We start from the raw sequence: 17,579 nt of genomic DNA on the forward strand, positions 1-17,579 counted from the left end.
TTCCCCTAAACTTTCATTGTCCATCAAAGCAGCATTTAGAAACCAGTTAAATTGCTTTCAATGATTAAAGTACTAATTTAATAACCCTTGTAGTGTCTGGCTCTAGAACTGCTCTGCCACAGGGTCTATTTCTGGGAAGAAATTACTCAGGGATGTTATCAGCCATTGTAAAATGTCTTGGCCACAAAGTTAATCATTAATTCAGGTCCCCATGTCATAAAAACATCATATTGTCAAAGCACAACACACTTAAAACTGTCACTAATCAATCACCCATGCAACAGGAACAGAGCAGCAGCGCATAAAAGGAGCCAGAAGCTCAGCAAATGCTCAGCTGTGGGCAGCCAAACTGCTCTGAGGTTTATCTCCATGGAGAAATCCACAGAGAAGCCAAACAATGCTCCTGGGAAGGACAGTCCTGTGCCCACAGAGGTGAGCAGAGTGGGACCCCTCAGAGAAACTACTGCAGATGTGAACAGGCTGGAACTCACTGAAGAAGGCACTAAAGAAATTAAGAGTCCTGCAGGCACAGAGCAAGACAGTCCTGACACCTTCACACCAGCCCCTGCTGAAGGAGACTGTCCAAACTCAAAGCATCTCATTAGGCTAACGAGCTCCGAGCCTCCTGAAGTGTACAGCTTTGACGTGAACCCCTCGAGCTCACCCCCAGCACCCAGGGACATGGACTGCCTGATCTGCTTCAACAAGTACAACATCTACCGGGTGCCCAAGCTCCTGGAGTGCCAGCACAGCTTCTGTGCTGTCTGCCTCAAGCTGATCCTGCGCAGGGAGCAGGGCACCTGGCTCATCACCTGCCCCCTCTGCAGAAAGGCCACCACGGTGTCAGGAGGCCTCATCCGCACGCTCCCGAATAAAGAAGACATCATGGAGCACTTGGAAAGCCCAGATTCAACCCTCGAGCTGCACATCTCTGCCCTAGGGTTGGACAGCACCAGCTGGACTCTGAGCAGCCCAGACACTTTGCACGGAGAGGAAACTGCCCCAGCAGACAACAGACTGGCTGTGCAGAGACTGGTGCTGCTCCTGCTGCTGGTGGTGATCCTCACCATCCTCATCCTTCCGTTCATGCACTCTGGGGTGATCAAATGGGTGATTTGCCTCATGCTTGCTCTGGGGTTGGCCATGTCAATGGTGCTTTGCTGTACCCCTAAACTCTACTGGAGGTGTAACAGGGACTCGCTCACCTCCTGCCACAAGGAGACTCACATCACTGCTATCGCCTGAGGCCACTCACCAGTGCTGCTGCCAGACATTGTGGACTGGTTCTGCTGGAAAAGCTGCTGCCAGGCAGTGACGGGACTTTGAAAGCAATAATTCATGTAATTAATTCAAGAGGTGACTACTCAACTGTACCTCAACAGCTGTGCGCTGTGTGGTTCAGTTTTATGACTAGAAACACTGTCAAATATTTATATTTATGAGACAAAACCTGCAGGGTTTCCTCACAATGTCTATCCCAGACTAATCCTGTTGTTGTTTTGCCTTTGTCGTTTTGTTCTTGTTCCAGTCACCTCCTGATTAGTGCTGGTGAGGCTACTCCTTGAGTACTGGGGTCAGTTTTGAGCCTCTCACTCCAAGGACATAGAGGTGCTGAAGCAGGTCCAGAGAAGGGCAACAAAGCTGGTCTGGAGAACAGGGCTGGTGAGGAGCAGCTGAGGGAACTGGGGTTATTCAGCCTGAAGAAAAGGAGACTCAGAAGAGACCTCATTGCTGTCTATATCTCCCTGAAAGGAGGTTGGGAGACAGGTTGGGGTTGGTCTCTTTTCCCTAGTTACAAGTGACAGGACAAAAGAAAATGGCCTGAAGTTGCACCAGGAGAGGTTTAGGCTGGACATGAGGAGAAACTTCTTCACTGAAAGGGTTCTCAAACACTGGAACAGGTTCCCCAGGGAGGTGCTTGACTCCCTATCCCTGAAGGTGCTTAAAAGTCACCGAGATGTGGTGCTGAGGGCCATGGTTTAGCCCCAGCCTCGGAAGAGCTAGAGAATGCTTGGACAGGATGATCTGAAATGTCTTTTCCAACCAAAGTGTCAGTTGGTGCCATTTTAAGTTACACGTGAAATGGAGAGGAAGAGGTAAAATGAACACTGAGCACTCCTCATCTTGAGTTTATGGCTTGCAAACTCTCAAACCCTCTTGAAACTCCATTCCTGATGTTATTTAAGACAGAAATAATCCCTCACACCTCAACCCTTACATCTTGTTACCTGCACCACCTCTCTTCTCACCCTCTTCCCATGACATTGCCCAGAATTCTCCTTCTAAACAGCAATCCACCAACTGCTACACCTCCCATGTGCTATTTTTATATGGAATGTGGCCATTAAAGTTTAATAATGTTAATTGCTTGCTGACTTCTGTGTTTCAATTCCTCCCTGACAATGAACTGTCAAAACATTTCAGAGTTTCCTCATTGACAGGGAACTACAGCTGAGGAAGCAGATTCAGGAGTCTGCACAACCAAGGTGGTGGAGTAAAGCAAAGCAAACTGTTAGGTTTTAATTTTTTCCCCCTTTGATTTAAAACCCTCTGAGTTGCTAAGAAAATATCCAGTAAGCCAACTAAAATTAAAGTGGGGGGAGAAAAAGAGGTTTGCTGCAGTTAAGTTAAAGTTTCATGAGTGCCCTGGATCCCAGCAGACCTTGGATCAGCCCTCTGGTAAATATTTGAGCTCGATAAGGATGGAAACTGAAGTGCTCCACTTGCCCAGTATATAAATATACATAGTGTCTCCCCAGCAGATAGAACAGATTAGACTGAGAGGGTGAGGAGCTGCCCTCTGCCCAGAGTTTGGCAAAACCAGGTCTGTTTCTGCCTAAGAACAAGAACCCTCAAGGGAAATAAATGCTTTGGTTTTCCTTATCTACTTGGACAGCAAATGGCTTATTGCAGAGCACACAGGGAGTGACATTTGCTAATAACCAGCCAGAAGAATAAAATAAAATAAAAAAAAAAAGCAGCTTTGCAGGTAGTTTGAAACCCAAATACTTACTGAACTGTATTATTTCAACTACAAAGACCTGACAGACATTAACCTGTCCTGAAAATAACTTCAGAAACTCTTGGCAAGTTTTTCACTCACCGAATCATTTTGGTTGGAAAGGACCTTTAAGCTCATCCAGTCCAACCATTCTCTAACTCTACCAAGTCTGGGGCTAAACCATGTCTCTCAGCACCATGTCTCTGCAGCTTTTAAACACTTAGAGGGATGGAGATTCAATCACAGAATGCTAGGGGTTGGAAGGGACCTCTGGAGGTCATTTAGTCCAAGCCCCTTGCTGGGGAAGGATCACCCACAGCAGGCTGCACAGAGCAGCATCCAGATGGGTTCTGATTGACTCCAGAGATGGAAACTCCACCACCTCTGTAGGCAGCCTGTTCCAATGCTCCACCACACTCGAAGTAAAGAATTTTCTCTTCCTGTTCAGATGGTACCTCCTGGGTTCAGTTTGTATCCATTGCCCCCTGTCCTGTCCCTGGGCACGACTGACAAGAGTCTGACCCCAGCCTCTTGCCTGCCACCCATTAGCTCTTGCTGAGCATTGCTCAGATCCCTCCTGGGGCTGCTCTTCTCTGGGCTCAACAGCCTCAGGTCTCAGCCTTTCCATTTATAGGGCCAAAAAATAAAGCCAGCAGAAAAGGTCTTCCCTCAAGGCAGTATACATGAGTGAAAGATGGCTCCTTTGAAATAACCCCTATGGATCCACACAATGAGATCAATAGCCCTGGACATCCAAGTTTCCACTCTAACTGCTTAGCAGTTAGCTTTGTAGCAGTTAGCTTTGCAGCAGTTAGATTTGTAGCAGTTAGCTTTGCAGCACTTAGCTTTGCAGCAGTAGCACCTTCCAAGCCTGCATTCAGCAGTGCAACCAAATTGTTCCTTCAGTCTTTGAGAGCCACCACTAAGCAACTGATTCCAAGTTCCAGGCTGTTGGTGGAGTCACCAGGCCCCAGAACCCAATATTTTATGTTGTCACCTGACAAGCTAAGGCTTGAGGACAACACAAAAACCTCTGAAGCATCAACAAAAGGCCATCAGAGCTGTATTCCCATTCCAAACCACGAAAGCCACCCTCATGCCCAGTTTTCATCCATGCCAGTCTTTCCGGCCAAGCTCCCATGGAAGAGACCTCTAAGCTCCCAAATTCCAACCTTCTACCAATGCCTCCAATTAACCACAATTGAATGAAGCCTCCTGTGCCAGTAACTCCAATCCTATTAAAAGCAAAACATGGCCCTCAAAACGTTTTACCCTGACGGTGGTGAGACCCTGGTCCAGCTTGCCCAGAGAGGTGGGAAATGCCCCATTCCTGGCAACATGCCAGGTCAGGTTGTTTGGGGCTCTGAGCGACCTTGCTCTAGTTGGGGATGTCTCTGCTGACAGCAGGGGGTTGGACTAGATGAGCTTTAAAGGTCCCTTCCAAGCGAAACCAGTCCGTGATACACAGACACACATAATTCAGCTTCTCTTCATCCAGCTCTGGGCACACAGCACAGAGTGCCAGACACCACTGAAGCTTTAACTTTCCTCAGGGACACCAACCTGTCCTGCACGAAGGTGGTAAAGAAGTCTTGGGGCAGCAGCCTGAGAACATCTTCACCAAACGGCCACCGTTCTGTCTGCCACCCTGTTCAGGGCGGGAGGAGTTGTCCCAAGGAAGGGCTTTAAAGGGAAGCGAAAGGCCTGGGGCCCAGGCAGGCCTTCATCCTGAGCAGCCCACCAAGGTGGGGGACAAGGTCCGGAATGGCAGGAAAGGTGAGCAGCGAGGAAAAGGGCAGCTACACCCATCTCGTGGTGGAAATGGTCCTACCACCCAGCCCGTCAAGGGGCCAGGAGCCGGGGAAGGGACAGCCCAGAGCCGAGCGCCAGCCTCCCGCCATCACCTCGGCCCAGCAAGGCTCCGCAAGCTGCGCGCCGCCCTACGCCAGTCGCGTAGGGAAGCCCAGGACAGCCCAGCGCCACCCACCGCCGTACGCAGACTGCGCAGTGTCGGACGGCCGGGCAGGAAGGGGCGGCGGGAGGCGGTGGGAGGCGGCGGAAGGGAGCGCGGCGGCTCCCCTGCGAGGCGCGGCCGGCGGCAGGTCGGGGTCAGGCCCGGGAGAGGGGCTGGGGACGGATGGGACGCAGCTCGGCGGGCTGAGGGGACGGGCGGGCTCCTCTCCTCAGGGAGGGGAGGGCTGGAGCGGCGGCACCCTGCTGCTGGGAGCTGGTTTGCTGCCCGCAGCGGCTGTCGGAAGCGCTGCTTTCTGCTGCCCAGGGCCTGTACTCCAGCAGCAGAGGTTTCAAACGCAAAGGAACTGCTCTAAAAGCGCATCTGGGCAGCTGTGGAGATGTTGTGCCTCACAGCTTTCGCAGCTCAGGTGTTTCCTTGGTGTGTTGCCCTGCCGGTCGCTTCCTGCTGCACAGCTTCGCCCTCATCCCCAAGCCTGACATCACTTCTGCGGCTCAACCAGGCTCGGGTTTCCTACTCTGGAAGCTTTTATCTTTCCCATATCCCCGGCCCCACACTCTCTGGGCTCTCTTTGACATCTAACAGGCGTTTCTTTGGCACCTGGCTCTAGCCCAACTGTGTGGTTTTATGGCAAGGTAGGGTTTTATCTGGGGCTGAATTAATTGCTGCCTGTGTTTGAATGTCATATCTAGGCATTAAAAGCGAAGGTCGTGGTAAGCATGCCATGTAAGCATGTCTGTCTCCATGCCAAAAGGTTTCCACAGACAGTGGTTGATGCTTAAACCACGGCTCAGCTGTGCTGTCCCATGGTAAGGAACTTTTTGGCCAGCCCCATCTGAATGGTTATCTACAGACGACGTCTCTGAGGTTCATCAGATGCCTTAGCAACTTTTGAGGGGCTCTGAGATGAAAGCTTGGCCACTTTTGTCCTAGTTGAGGACAAATGTGATGCCAGCTTTTCTTTTTCCAGCAGCAAGGAGCACGTGTGTTGTACAGCTGTAGATCACAGAATCACTAAGGTTGGAAAATACCTCTTAAGATCATCAAGTCCGACCCAGCACCTCCAGGACCACTAGACCATGTGCTGAGGTGCCACATCTGCTCAGGTTTTGAGCACCTCCAGGAAAAGTGACTCCAGCACCTCCCTGGGCAGCCTGTTGCAATGCCTGACCACTCTTTCAAGAAAGAAATTGTTCCTAGTCTCCAACCTGAATCTCCCTTGGCACAATTTCAGGCCATTTCCTCTTGTCATTAGTTACTTGGGACAAGAGGCCAATGCTGGCCTCACTACAACCTGCTTTCAGGTAGTTTTAGGGAGCAATAAGGTCTCTTCTCCTCTCCTGTACTTCAGGCTAAACACTCTCACCAGTCTCATACTGAAGAACTTCTTCCTCAGCTCCACTCTAACCCTGCTTTCCCCCAGCTTCAAACCACTCCCCCTTGTCCTATCTCTAGACACCCTCATCAAAAGTCCCTCTGCAGCCTTCCTGTAGGATACTTTCAGGTATTGGGAGGCAGCTCTAAGGTCCCCCTGGAGTCTTCTCTTTTCCAAGCTGAACAACCCCAGCTCCCTCACCCTATCTTTATATATCTCTAGCTCTCAATTCCTTCATCTTGTATTTAGTGGCAAAACTTCTTGGTGCAAGTTTTCTCCACTAAACAACATTGCTCTTTGTTTTCTTAATGTTTCCTGTCTGAAAAGCCAAGCCCTGTTTTTTTTTTTCTGGATATTTATGATGAAGTTGGTGTCTTTATATTGAGGGACACACACTGAGTGCAGTGATCAGGGCATCTTCAGAGCAAAGTCATTCAGAAGTATTCTCTGTGTGTTTTAGATGCTCAGCATTGTGAATTATTTGCTGCATTACAGCACTCAGGTTCCATGCCAGAAGCCTCTCTGGTGTCACTCCATAATTGGTCTCATCTTACCTTATTGGGAAATGAGGTTAAATGGTTGTGCTGTTTCTGAGTCCTTTTGAGCTGCTTCACTTTTCACATGAGGCTGTCTTAGCAAATCAATAACTCTGTTGCAGCAGGGACTTTTGATTTCAGTGCTGTCTCCCATAATAAGCTGATAAATCTGAGGTGAGGAGACCTGTCAAGGAATTTGTTTGTAAAGTTCTTGAAATTTAAGGATTAGATTATTTCTGGCCAAAACGGGCCCTAAGTCTGGATGGTTTTGGAAGATCAAAGTGATGGGAAATGGATTTTGGGAGGGTCCAAGTGAGGGCTTTGGAGCTCATGAGATGGTAAAACACTCTTGGGATTTTGTATGAAAGCCCTGGAAGGGATGGAGAGGCATCTTGCTGCAGCTCAGCAACTGTAAATGCTCCTGGATTTTGAGCTTGGTGCTGGAGTGGGATTGATCCCAGGCACTCATCTTCCCCAGGGAAACATAATCTGGCCCTTCCTTTCTCTGGTTGGTAGGGAAATGACAGAGTTAGGGTATTCCTGTGGATTTGGTGTTACTGAATGTGATCCTTCCATGGTGCCTTAGGTCCATGGCTTAGAGGGGTGCATGGTTGTAGGAGGCTGAGCTCTCCCAGGGAAAGTAGTGAGAGTTACAGTAACTGTCACCCTCAAGTGAGGAATTTGCCTTCCCTTTAGACATCAGCAGTTAAACAGTGCAAACCTTGAGAAGTCTGAATCACCTCAAATACATTGCTGAGCAGGAAGGCAAGTCAGGCACCTTTCCTACAAGACCATGACAGTTGCAGGCGGAGAATACAATCTCTTTAAAATGAGCCACACCCGTGTTCATGGATTCACAGAATGCTTTGGCTTGGAAGGGCTCACCCAGTTCCAACCCCCTGCCATGGGCAGGGACACCTCCCCCCAGCCCAGCTTGCTCAAGGCCTCGTCCATCCAGCCTGGTCTTGAACACCTCCAGGAAGGGGACATCCACAGCCTCCCTGGGCAACCTGTTCCAGTGTCTCCCCACCCTCACTAAAGAATTTCTTCCTTATCTCCAGTCTGTCTCCCCTCCTCCAGCTCAAAGCCATTGTCCCTTGTCCTGTCACTACAAGCCCTTGTCAAAAGTCCCTCCCCAGCTCTCGTGTAACCTGCTTCAGGTACTGGAAGGCTGCCTTAAGGTCTCCCTGGGGCCTTCTCTTCTCCAGGCTGAACAGCCTCAACTCTTGCAGCCTGTCCCCACAGGGCACACTGTCACATAGGTGTGACGATGACAAAAAGCAAAGGCACTTTTGTCCCCTTGCTTCCTGCTTTCCAGCTGTTTGTGGTTGGGTTTTGTTTGGTTTGTTTTTTTTTTTTTTCCCACTTCTGCTTTTTTCCTCTTTCAACTTGCAGGTAAGAAATGGCAGCAGAAGAGAAACAGAAAGGTTGGACTTCAGAAGAGCATGGTGGGGCTGAAGTGGCTGGTGAGAAGGCAGCAGGTGAGCTGCTGGGCCAGCAGCTGGGCGAGCCGGCAAGATTTGCTTACGCGGCGCTGTGTGGGATGGCCCTGGCATGGCTCTTCCCTGAAGAAGAACAAAGGTACTGCATGGGGTGAGCAAAAGAGGAGGCTTTTGGGGAGCAGCTGGCATGGAATTGGTGTCAGACTGAGTGTGAGACTTGGGGAGTGGAAAATCGTAGAAGGAGAGAATGGTTTGGGTTGGAAGGGACCTTGAAGATTATCTAGTTCCATCTCTCCTGACATGGGCAGGGACACCTCCCACTAGCCCAGGTTGCTCAAGACCTCGTCCAGCCTGGCCTCCTATATCTCCAGGGAGGAGGCATCCACAGCCTCCCTGGGCAATCTGTTCCAGTGCCTCCCCACCCTCACTGGAAAGAATTCCTTTCTAATCTCCGGTCTCAATCTCCCCTCCTCAAGCTTCAATCCTTTCCCCCTCATCCTATCAGTATAAGTCCTTGTAAAAAGTCCCTACCCAGCTTTCTTGTAGCCCACTTCAGGTATTGGAAAGTTGATCTTTTTTTGACGTCAGTTGCTTTCTTAAGTGTATTTCCTTTTGCTCTTACAGACATTAATACTGCAGCACAAATTCCATCCCTTAATAGTGCAGACTGGCACTGCAGACAGGTCACCTTCATTCAGATTACTTGCTTGTTTATTTAGCCTTCTTGTGTAGCAGCTTCTGCTGGCTTCTTACCATGCTTTGATTTTTGTGTGAACAGCAACAGACCAACATCTGAATCCTCAAGCTCTGCAGAGCTTTGACTGCTGCCATTGTTGCCTTCCAGCTCCTTCAGGACAGAATTCACTGAGGCCTTTGTGAAATGGCTGAAGCTGCCTGATGCTGTCTTACCTGCCATGACAGCATTTGCTAGTGGCTTAGGAGGTGAAGGCACAGAAACTTTTGCCCAGGTGTTACTGAAGGATCCCATCTTGAAAGAAAACCCATCTGGCATTACCCAAGTAAGTTCCTACACTCTCCTTGCCCTTGTTTGCTTGGCAAAAGAGATTTCCCATCCATGTCTGTTTGCAACTCAAGCTCTGTTTGCACAGGGAGGGACAGACAGAGAAGTCTGAGGGGCTGTGTGGGTGGGGAGCAGCCTCCCTGTCCATAAACAGCTCAGGGAAGTGATAAAGGTGGGTCACAGTTACTGTCTGATGAATGAATAATAGAATCATAGAATGGTAGAGGTTGGAAGGGACCTCTGGAGATCATCCAGTCCAACCCCCCTGCCAAGGCAGGGTCACCCAGGGCAGGCCACACAGGAATGCATCCAGACAGCTCTTGAATGCCTCAGGAGAAGGAGACTCCACAACCTTTCTGGGCAGCCTGCTCCAGGACTCCAGCACCGTCACATTAAACAAGTTTCTCCTCATGTTGAGGTGAAACTTCCTAAGTTCCAGCTTACACCTATTGTTCCTTGTCCTATCACTGAACACCACTGAGAAGAGCTTGGCACCTTCACCTTGGCACCCACCCCTCAGCTATTGATAGACATTGATCAGATCCCCTCTCAGCCTTCTCTTCTCCAGACTAAACAGCCCCAGGGCTCTCAGTCTTTTCCTCATAGGAGAGATGTTCAAGTCCCTTCATCATCCTCATAGCTCTATGTTGGACTCTCTCCATTAGACCCCTTGAACTAGGGAGCCTAAAGCTGGAGCCAGTATTTGTATGTCTTTGATACTTTCTCTCTAGAGAACAGACACCTGCCAGACTTTTTCCTCTGTGTTGCTGCAGTGATTTTGCTTCATGTATGAACCACTGCCCATGGCAGAGTTGATTTTTTCATCTGTTTCAAAGCCCCTTCACCACACCAGCAGCACAAACCACCTCTGCATGCATGCTCCAAACAGCACCATTCCCAGAGTCAGCTTTGGCTGGAGGGAAATCAGTTACTGTGACTCTTTCCTTTCACTGAGAAAGTATCAGTGGGACTAGGACCACCCCCACCCCAGGGCAGTGGTGCAGCCCCCATCCCTGAAAGGGCTTCAAAGCTGTGGTACTGAGGGCCATGGTTTAGTGGTGATCTGGCAGTGCTGGGTGAAGGGTTGGATTTGATGATCTTAAAGGTCTCTCCCAGCTAAAAAAATTCCATGATTCTGTAATGTGCTGATGTCAAAGCTGACACGAAAGAGGCAGAGCGTTGCAGTGTCATCTGACAGGGCTCTGGTGTTGAGTAATAGCACACACCTTGAGCAGTGGCCTGGCAGGTGTGCCAACAGGGCCAGGTAGGTGAAGATACGACAGCAGTGAACTCCTTTGGTCATCCTGGCCAACTCCCATCATGTTGGCCACCTTTCCTTGTTAATCAATAAAAGTCCTCAGATGATCTGTTCCAAATACCTGACTGTTGCAATGCCCAAAGCCCTATAACCATGAGCCAGCAAGGTGCCCTCATGGCCAAGAAGGCCAATGGCATTCTGGGATGCATGAAGAGGAGGGTGGCCAAGCAGCAGGCCAAGGGAGGTTCTTCTCCTCCTCTGCTCTACTCTACTGAAGCCTCATTTGGAGTACTGGGTGTAGTTCTGGGCTCCCCAATTCAAGAGAGACAGGGAACTACTGGAGAAAGTTCAGTGGAGGGCCACAAAGGTGCTAAGGAGCCTGGAACATCTCTGTGAAGAGGAAAATCTGAGAGCCCTGAGGCTGTTGAGCCTGGAGAAGAGCAGCACCAGAGGGGATCTGAGCAATGCTCAGCAAGAGCTAAAGGGTTGGGGGCAAGAGGCTGGGGCCAGACTCTTGTCAGTGGTGCCCAGGGACAGGAACCTAAGAGATTTCACTTAAACAGGAGAAACTTGTTTGGTGTGAGGGTGCTGGAGGCCTGGAGCAGGCTGCCCAGAGAGCTTGTGGAGTCTCTTTGTCTGGAGATCTTCCAAACCTCTCCCTGGACATTATGATTCTGGGCAAGCTGCTGTGGGAGCCCTGCTTTAGCAGAGGGGTTGGGCTGGATGACCTCCAGAGGTCCCTGCCAACTCCCACCATGCTGGGATTCTGTGCTAACATTAAGCTTAATGAAGAAGTTAGGCCACATCCTCTGAAAGAAGAGCAGCTGGTTTGATGTTGTTTGCTCACAATCAATAAAGCCACACTTGGTTCTTTCTGTTGATATTTACCAGGTTGCTTCCCTCATTGTCTCTGCCTTAGGATGGGCTCTCTAGCCTTAGGCAAGTCTTTCTGCCTTGCTGCTGAGTGAAAAAAAAAGGAAGAAAGGATAAAATTTGGGTGAAACTCAGCTTGTGTGGTAGAAGGGCTCCATGTTGAGAGAGTTGGGGCTATTCAGTCTGAAGAAGAGCAGAGAAGGCTCTGAGGAGACCTTATTGTGGCCTTCCAATATCTGAAGGGGGCTCCAGGAAAGCTGGGGAGGGACTTTTTAGGGTATCAGGGAGTGATAGGAATTGGGGGGGGGGGGGGAGGGGGGGATGGAGCAAAACTAGAAATGGGGAGATTCAGATTGGATGTTAGGAAGAAATTCTTCCCCATGAGGGTGGTGAGAGACTGGCACAGGTTGCCCAGGGAGGTGGTGGAAGCCTCACCCCTGGAGGTTTTTGCAGCCAGGCTGGATGTGGCTGTGAGCAACCTGCTGTGGTGTGAGGTGTCCCTGCCCATGGCAGGGGGGTTGGAACTGGCTGAGCCTTGAGGACCCTTCCAACCCTGACAAGTCTCTGATTCTATGATTCTCTCTGCTTTTACAGAGGTGACTCTGGATCAGTGGTGGTTTGTTCTGACCCACAGAACTGGGATGCTTGGCACCCTAATTTAGGTGAAAAACAGAAGCTGTAGGTAACAATTCTTTGATCAGTTGCAAGCAAAGATCAGGAGCAGCTCTCAGGGTACTGCCACAAGCCCAGTACCTTGCACAGTCACCTCTATGGGCAAGCTGGTTGATTTTTGTCAAAGGAAAGAGAGAATGAAAGACTTCAGTCCAGCAAGGCAGCAGAGGCTTGCAAGGTGCCAGAGAAACTTCAGCTGAGAAGCTTCCCAGAAGCTTTTGTTTAAACTTCTTGCCTGAAAATAAACAAGCTGTGGGACAAAGCTTTGTGAATTCTTCCTCTGTGGCTTTGTGGAGCTTTTGCTTCTCAGCACTCAGCTGCTGTTGATGCAAATTTTTTTTTCCCTGGTGGTTTAATAAGGACACTTGAAGTGCTCAGCATGTTCAGTGGCAGGGTCCTGTCTGCATCTCTGAATGCTCTCCAGTTTAGCAGTGCTGAAGGGATGATGCATGAGGTCAGGAGCTGAGAGGTGAGCTCACCACTGATTCAGTGGAAATTGGAGGACTGTGGAGTTTTATCTGTTTGCATTCATTGCACTCTAGCACAGACAGATGCAGGTTAACCAAATACCTTGGGGACTGTAGCCAAGCCACACAGGTTGTGGGTGCAGTATGAGAAGGCAGCAAGACAGAGCTGAAGAAGTGATGGTAGGTGTAAAAATGTTGGAAGTTCTTATTATGAATGATTTTTCTTCTTTTTTTTTTTTTTCTCTGAACATATGTAGAAGACCATTTCCCTCTGTTTTTTTCTACACACATCCACTGTGATGTGGAACACAGGCTCTCTGTGGATGAGGAAATGGGGTTGGAATCATAGAATCCTAGAATGGCTCAGGTTGGAAGGGAGCTCAGAGATCATCTACTCCCAACCTCCCTGCTATGGGCAGGGACACCTCTCAACTAGACTCAGCTGCTCAAGGCTTCATCCAGCCTGGCCTTGAACACTTCCAGGGAGGAGGCATCCACAATCCCTCTGGGCAACCTGTTCCAGAGTCTCACCAGCCTCCTACTGAAGAACTTCTTCCTCAGCTCCACTCTAACCCTGCTCTCCCTCAGCTTTAAACCATTGCCTCTTGCCCTGTCTCTTGACACCCTCAGGAAAGTTCCCTCTGCAGCCTTCCTGTAGGATCCCTTCAGCTATTGGAAGGCAGCTCTGAGGTCCCCCTGGAGTCTTCTCTTCTCCAGGCTGAACAACCCCAGCTGGCAGCAATTCACTCAGAGCTGGCAGAGACTCTTACTCGAGGTCCTTTCCCTTGCTCTGTAAGGTTTGTCAATTATATGGGTGGGAATCTTGTGCAGAGAATTCACAGGGAGAGTCAAAACAAGCCTGCAATATAACAACTGCTGCTTACAGGAAGAAAACAAACTACTTGTGAGCTAATCTAATCAATGCTGATTGCTGGCTGGCTGACTGCACAGTAGTACGTGCAGAGCCCAAACCAACTGGAAACAGCTGAGAGTGCTCCTTGGCACTGATGCCATAAAAACAGTAGTTCCTGTCTATCACCAGATTACCTCTATCTATCCTTCACCTTTTGAAATGCACCAATGGAAAGGCTTAGGCCATGTTTTGAAAGGGGTTATTTGATGTGTTGAGTGATGACAAACTCACCATGAGCCAGCAGTGAGTGCTGGCAGCCCGGAAGGCAGCTGTGTGCTGGGCTGCATCAAGAAGTGTGGCCAGCAGGACAGGGAGGGGATTCTGCCCCTCTGATCTGCTCTGCTGAGACCCCACTTGCAGCACTGCCTCCACTTCTGGTGCCCCCAGCACAAGAGGGATGTGGAACTGCTGGAGAGGGTCCAAAGGAGGCCATAAAGGCTGGAGAACCTCCTCTATAGGGACAGGCTGAGAGACTTGGGGCTGTTCTCCCTGGAGAAGAGAAGGCTCCAGGGAGACCTTAAAGCTGCCTTCCAGTACCTGCAGGGACTACAGGAGAGCTGGGGAGGGACTTTTGACAAGGGCTGGGAGTGACAGGACAAGGGGGAAGGGCTTTGAGCTGGAAGAGGGGAGATTGAGACTGGAGATTAGTTAGGAAGAAATTCTTTCCAGTGAGGCTGGTGAGACACTGGCACAGGTTGCCCAGGAAGGTTGTGGATGTCTCCTCCCTGGAGGTGTTCAAGGCCAGGTTGGATGAGGCCTTGAGCAAGCTGTGCTGGTGGGAGGTGTCCCTGCCCATGGCAGAGGGGTTGGAACTGGATGAGCTTTAAGGTCCCTTCCAACTACAATGAGTCAGTGATGCTATGAAGCAGGAGACTCTTCTCATTTAGAATGATCCTCAGGGTCCAGGCTCTTCCTTCTCCCTGGATAGCATCACCACTTTGCCCCTCTCCTAGCAGCAGCTGGGTAAGCCTGCCCTGTTCTCTCTCCCACCCTTCCCATGCAGCAGGGAAGAGATTAAAGACCTCTTTACAGTACCAGTTCTGCTGAGGAGCTTGCAGGACTAATAACCATAAAGCCTTTGGCAGCCTCCTCCATCTCTGGCTGCACTTTTTGTGCTCCCAGAGGGCTGCAGGACTCCTTGGAAAATTCAGCCATGCTTTATTTGTGTGTAGGAGAGGGAAGCAGCTAGGCTGAGCTACTGCTTGGTGTTGCAGTTACACAAAGGACTTGTTGTCCAGTGACCATAAAAGAGGAGAACACACCCTGTACAAACCCTGGCTTCTTATTTTTTCCTGGCTTTGTCCATAGAAACCATCTCTTGGATCAATTTGGTTTCCTGATTTTTGTCATGGTGAAGAGCCAGCAACAGAAGTTGAGTCCCTCAGTCTTAACAGATGGTCATCAATTATCATTTTTCTGTTTCTGAGCACTGAATCCCAAAAGAGCTTTGTGCCAGTTCAGCCTTACCACCCAGAGCTGTGTGTTCCTTCAGGGCCAAAGTAAATAGGAGCCACTGGTCCATCAGAGGGGCATCCAACCCTGTTGAAAATAGGAGGATTCATAGACTGACACACAAGCACAGAGTGGTAGTGTTGGAAGGGACCTCTGGAGATCATCTAATCCAACCCACAGCCTCCATTCATAGATTCATAGAATGGGTTGGGTGGGAAGGGACCTCAAGGAGCATCCAGTTCCAACCCCCTGCCATGGGCAGGGACACCTTCCACTAGAGCAGGTTGTTCACAGTCACATCCAGGTCTGGAGCCTCCACAGCTTCTCTGGGCAACCTGGGCCAGTGCCTCACCACCCTCATGGGCAAGAATTTCTCCCTCATGTCTGATCAAAATCCAGCTTCTTCCACTCTGAAGCCATCATCCCTCATCCTGTCACTCCATGCCTTTGTACCAACTCTCTCCCAAGCTCTGCTGTAGTCCCCTTCAAATCCTGAAAGGCTGCTCTAAGGTCTCCCCAGAAATTCTTCCCCATGAGGGTGGTGAGACATTGGAACAGGTTGCCCAGAGAAGCTGTGGAGGCTCCAGGCCTGGAGGCCAGGTAGGATGAGGCCTTGAGCAATCTGCTCGGGTGGGAGGTGTCCCTGCCCATGGCAGGGGGTTGGAACTGGATGATCCTTGAGGTCCCTTCCAACCCAAACCATTTGATTCTATAATTTTGATACCTCCAGACCAACATCATCAGTTTGAACTTAAATATTCTTTTGCTTTTTTTTTTTTTTTTTTTTTTTTTTTTCCTTTTTCAGGACCTTCTGTCCTTCTCTCTTCGAGATGGTAAGTTCACCAATTCTTCCTAGGAATAATATCCATGACTTTGATACCTTTAAAATGCTTTAAAAACTCAAGGTGCCACCTGGTTTCTAGCTTAGCTCTCATCCTGGCAAAAGCAGCATGCTCCTTCCCTGCATCCACTGCAGGCAGAGCAACAATTAAATGGGCAGGATTAGTAATACCAATAAAAATTGAGCAACTCTTCACCTCCCATCACGTGCCAGGAGTGTGTGTGATGGCAGAGAAGTTTTGACCTGAAATACCTGGGAGTGGCCTGGTTTTTCTCCAGGGTTTCCAAGGAAGGAAGTGATCTCTTCCCTGGAGAAGGCAGTGAGGCCATGGTGAAAATCTTGAGTGCTGATTCACATCGTTGTCAGTGATGTGGGAAGTGGCATTGAGTGCACCCTCAGCAGGTTTGCTGGTGGCATCAAGCTGGGTGGGGTGGTGGATTCACTTCAGGGAAAGGATCCATCCAGAAGGATCTTGACAGGCTTGGATGTGGACCAGTGACAACTGCAGGAGGTTCAACAAGTCACAGGACAAGGTCCTGCAGCTGGGTCAGGCCACTCCCAGACACAAATCCAGGCTGGGTGCAGAGTGGGGTGAGAGCAGCTCTGAAGAAAAAAACTTGGGGCTGCTGGATGCTGAGCAGCTCGCCAGGAGCTAGCAGTGCCCTCATGCTGCCCAGCAGGCAGCTGTGTGCTGGGCTGCAGCCAGAGCAGTGTGGGCAGCAGGGCAGGAGAGGGGATTCTGCCCCTTGGCTCTGCTCTGCTGAGACCTCACCTCCAATCCTGCCTCCAGTGCTGGTGTCCCCAGCAGGAGAAGGACACAGAGCTGATGGTTGGCTTTTGTGAATGGTTGTAGGGGCACTCTGGGATGAAAAATGCAATTGGATTTCTGGGGGTGGTGAGGGAGGAACCATCCCAGCAAAGACCCAGCTGCAAAGTGTGGGTTTGAGACCTGCTGCACACAGAACCAATATGGCAGATGGCAATTTATGAGGTTTGTTTGAGAGTATTACTAGCATCATTAGGTTTACTTGAGAGCATTAGTAGTAGCATTAGGTTTATTGAGAGTAGCTCTGAAGAAAGAGGCTTGGGGGTGTTGGCTGCTGAGAAGCTCTCCAGCAGGCAGCTGTGTGCTGGGCTGCAGCCAGAGGAGTGTGGCCAACAGGGCAGGAGAGGGGATTCTGTCCCTTGGCTCTGCTCTGCTCAGACCTCACCTCCAATCCTGCCTCCAGTTCTGGTGTCCCCAGCAGGAGAAGGACACAGAGCTGCTGGAGAGAGTCCAGAGGAAGCCACAAAGATGATCCAAGGGCTGGAGCAGCTCTGCTGTGAGCACAGGCTGAGGGAGCTGGGGGTGTGCAGCCTGGAGAGGAGAAGGCTCCAGGGGGACCTTAGAGCTGCCTTGCAATAGCTGAAGGGATCCTGCAGGAAGGCTGCAGAGGGACTTTTCATGAGGGTGTCTGAGACAGGCCAAGGGGGAATGGTTTGAAGCTGAGGGAGAGCAGAGCTGAGGAAGAAGTTCCTTAGTATGAGGATGGTGAGACTCTGGAATAGGTTGCCCAGGGAGGCTGTGGATGTCCCCTAGCTGAGAGGTGTTGAAGACCAGGTTGGATGAAGCCTTGAGTAGCTGAATCTAGTTGAGAGGTGTCCCTGCTCGTGGCAGGGAGGTTGGAGTAGATGATCTCTGAAGTCCCTTCCAACCTGAGCCATTCTGTGATTCTAGGAAAAAAAACAAACAAACCTATTCAGGGAATAAATTCCT

At 50.1% G+C, this 17,579-nt stretch overlaps 2 protein-coding genes across 2 annotated transcripts in view; both read left to right on the forward strand.

The window, feature by feature from the left end:
- Window positions 1-369: 369 nt before the first annotated feature.
- RNF186 (ring finger protein 186) lies at window positions 370-1,245 on the forward strand. The gene has a single exon (XM_054394857.1). The coding sequence runs from the start codon at window positions 370-372 to the stop codon at window positions 1,243-1,245; it is 876 nt and encodes a 291-aa protein (XP_054250832.1).
- A 7,041-nt stretch (window positions 1,246-8,286) lies between these two features.
- TMCO4 (transmembrane and coiled-coil domains 4) overlaps window positions 8,287-17,579 on the forward strand; it is a 38,314-nt gene continuing 29,021 nt past the window's right edge. Inside the window, exons 1-3 of the mRNA XM_054394858.1 lie at window positions 8,287-8,465; window positions 9,171-9,345; window positions 15,788-15,815. Coding sequence (XP_054250833.1) covers window positions 8,287-8,465; window positions 9,171-9,345; window positions 15,788-15,815 — 382 coding nt within the window. The remainder of the gene's footprint in view (window positions 8,466-9,170; window positions 9,346-15,787; window positions 15,816-17,579) is intronic.

This window comes from Indicator indicator, chromosome 32 (assembly GCF_027791375.1).
Source record: "Indicator indicator isolate 239-I01 chromosome 32, UM_Iind_1.1, whole genome shotgun sequence".
Taxonomy (NCBI): Eukaryota; Metazoa; Chordata; class Aves; order Piciformes; family Indicatoridae; genus Indicator; species Indicator indicator.

Bases quoted from the DNA above. Each gene is read 5' to 3' on its own strand.
- RNF186 (XM_054394857.1), top strand. From the start codon at position 370: ATGGAGAAATCCACAGAGAAGCCAAACAATGCTCCTGGGAAGGACAGT.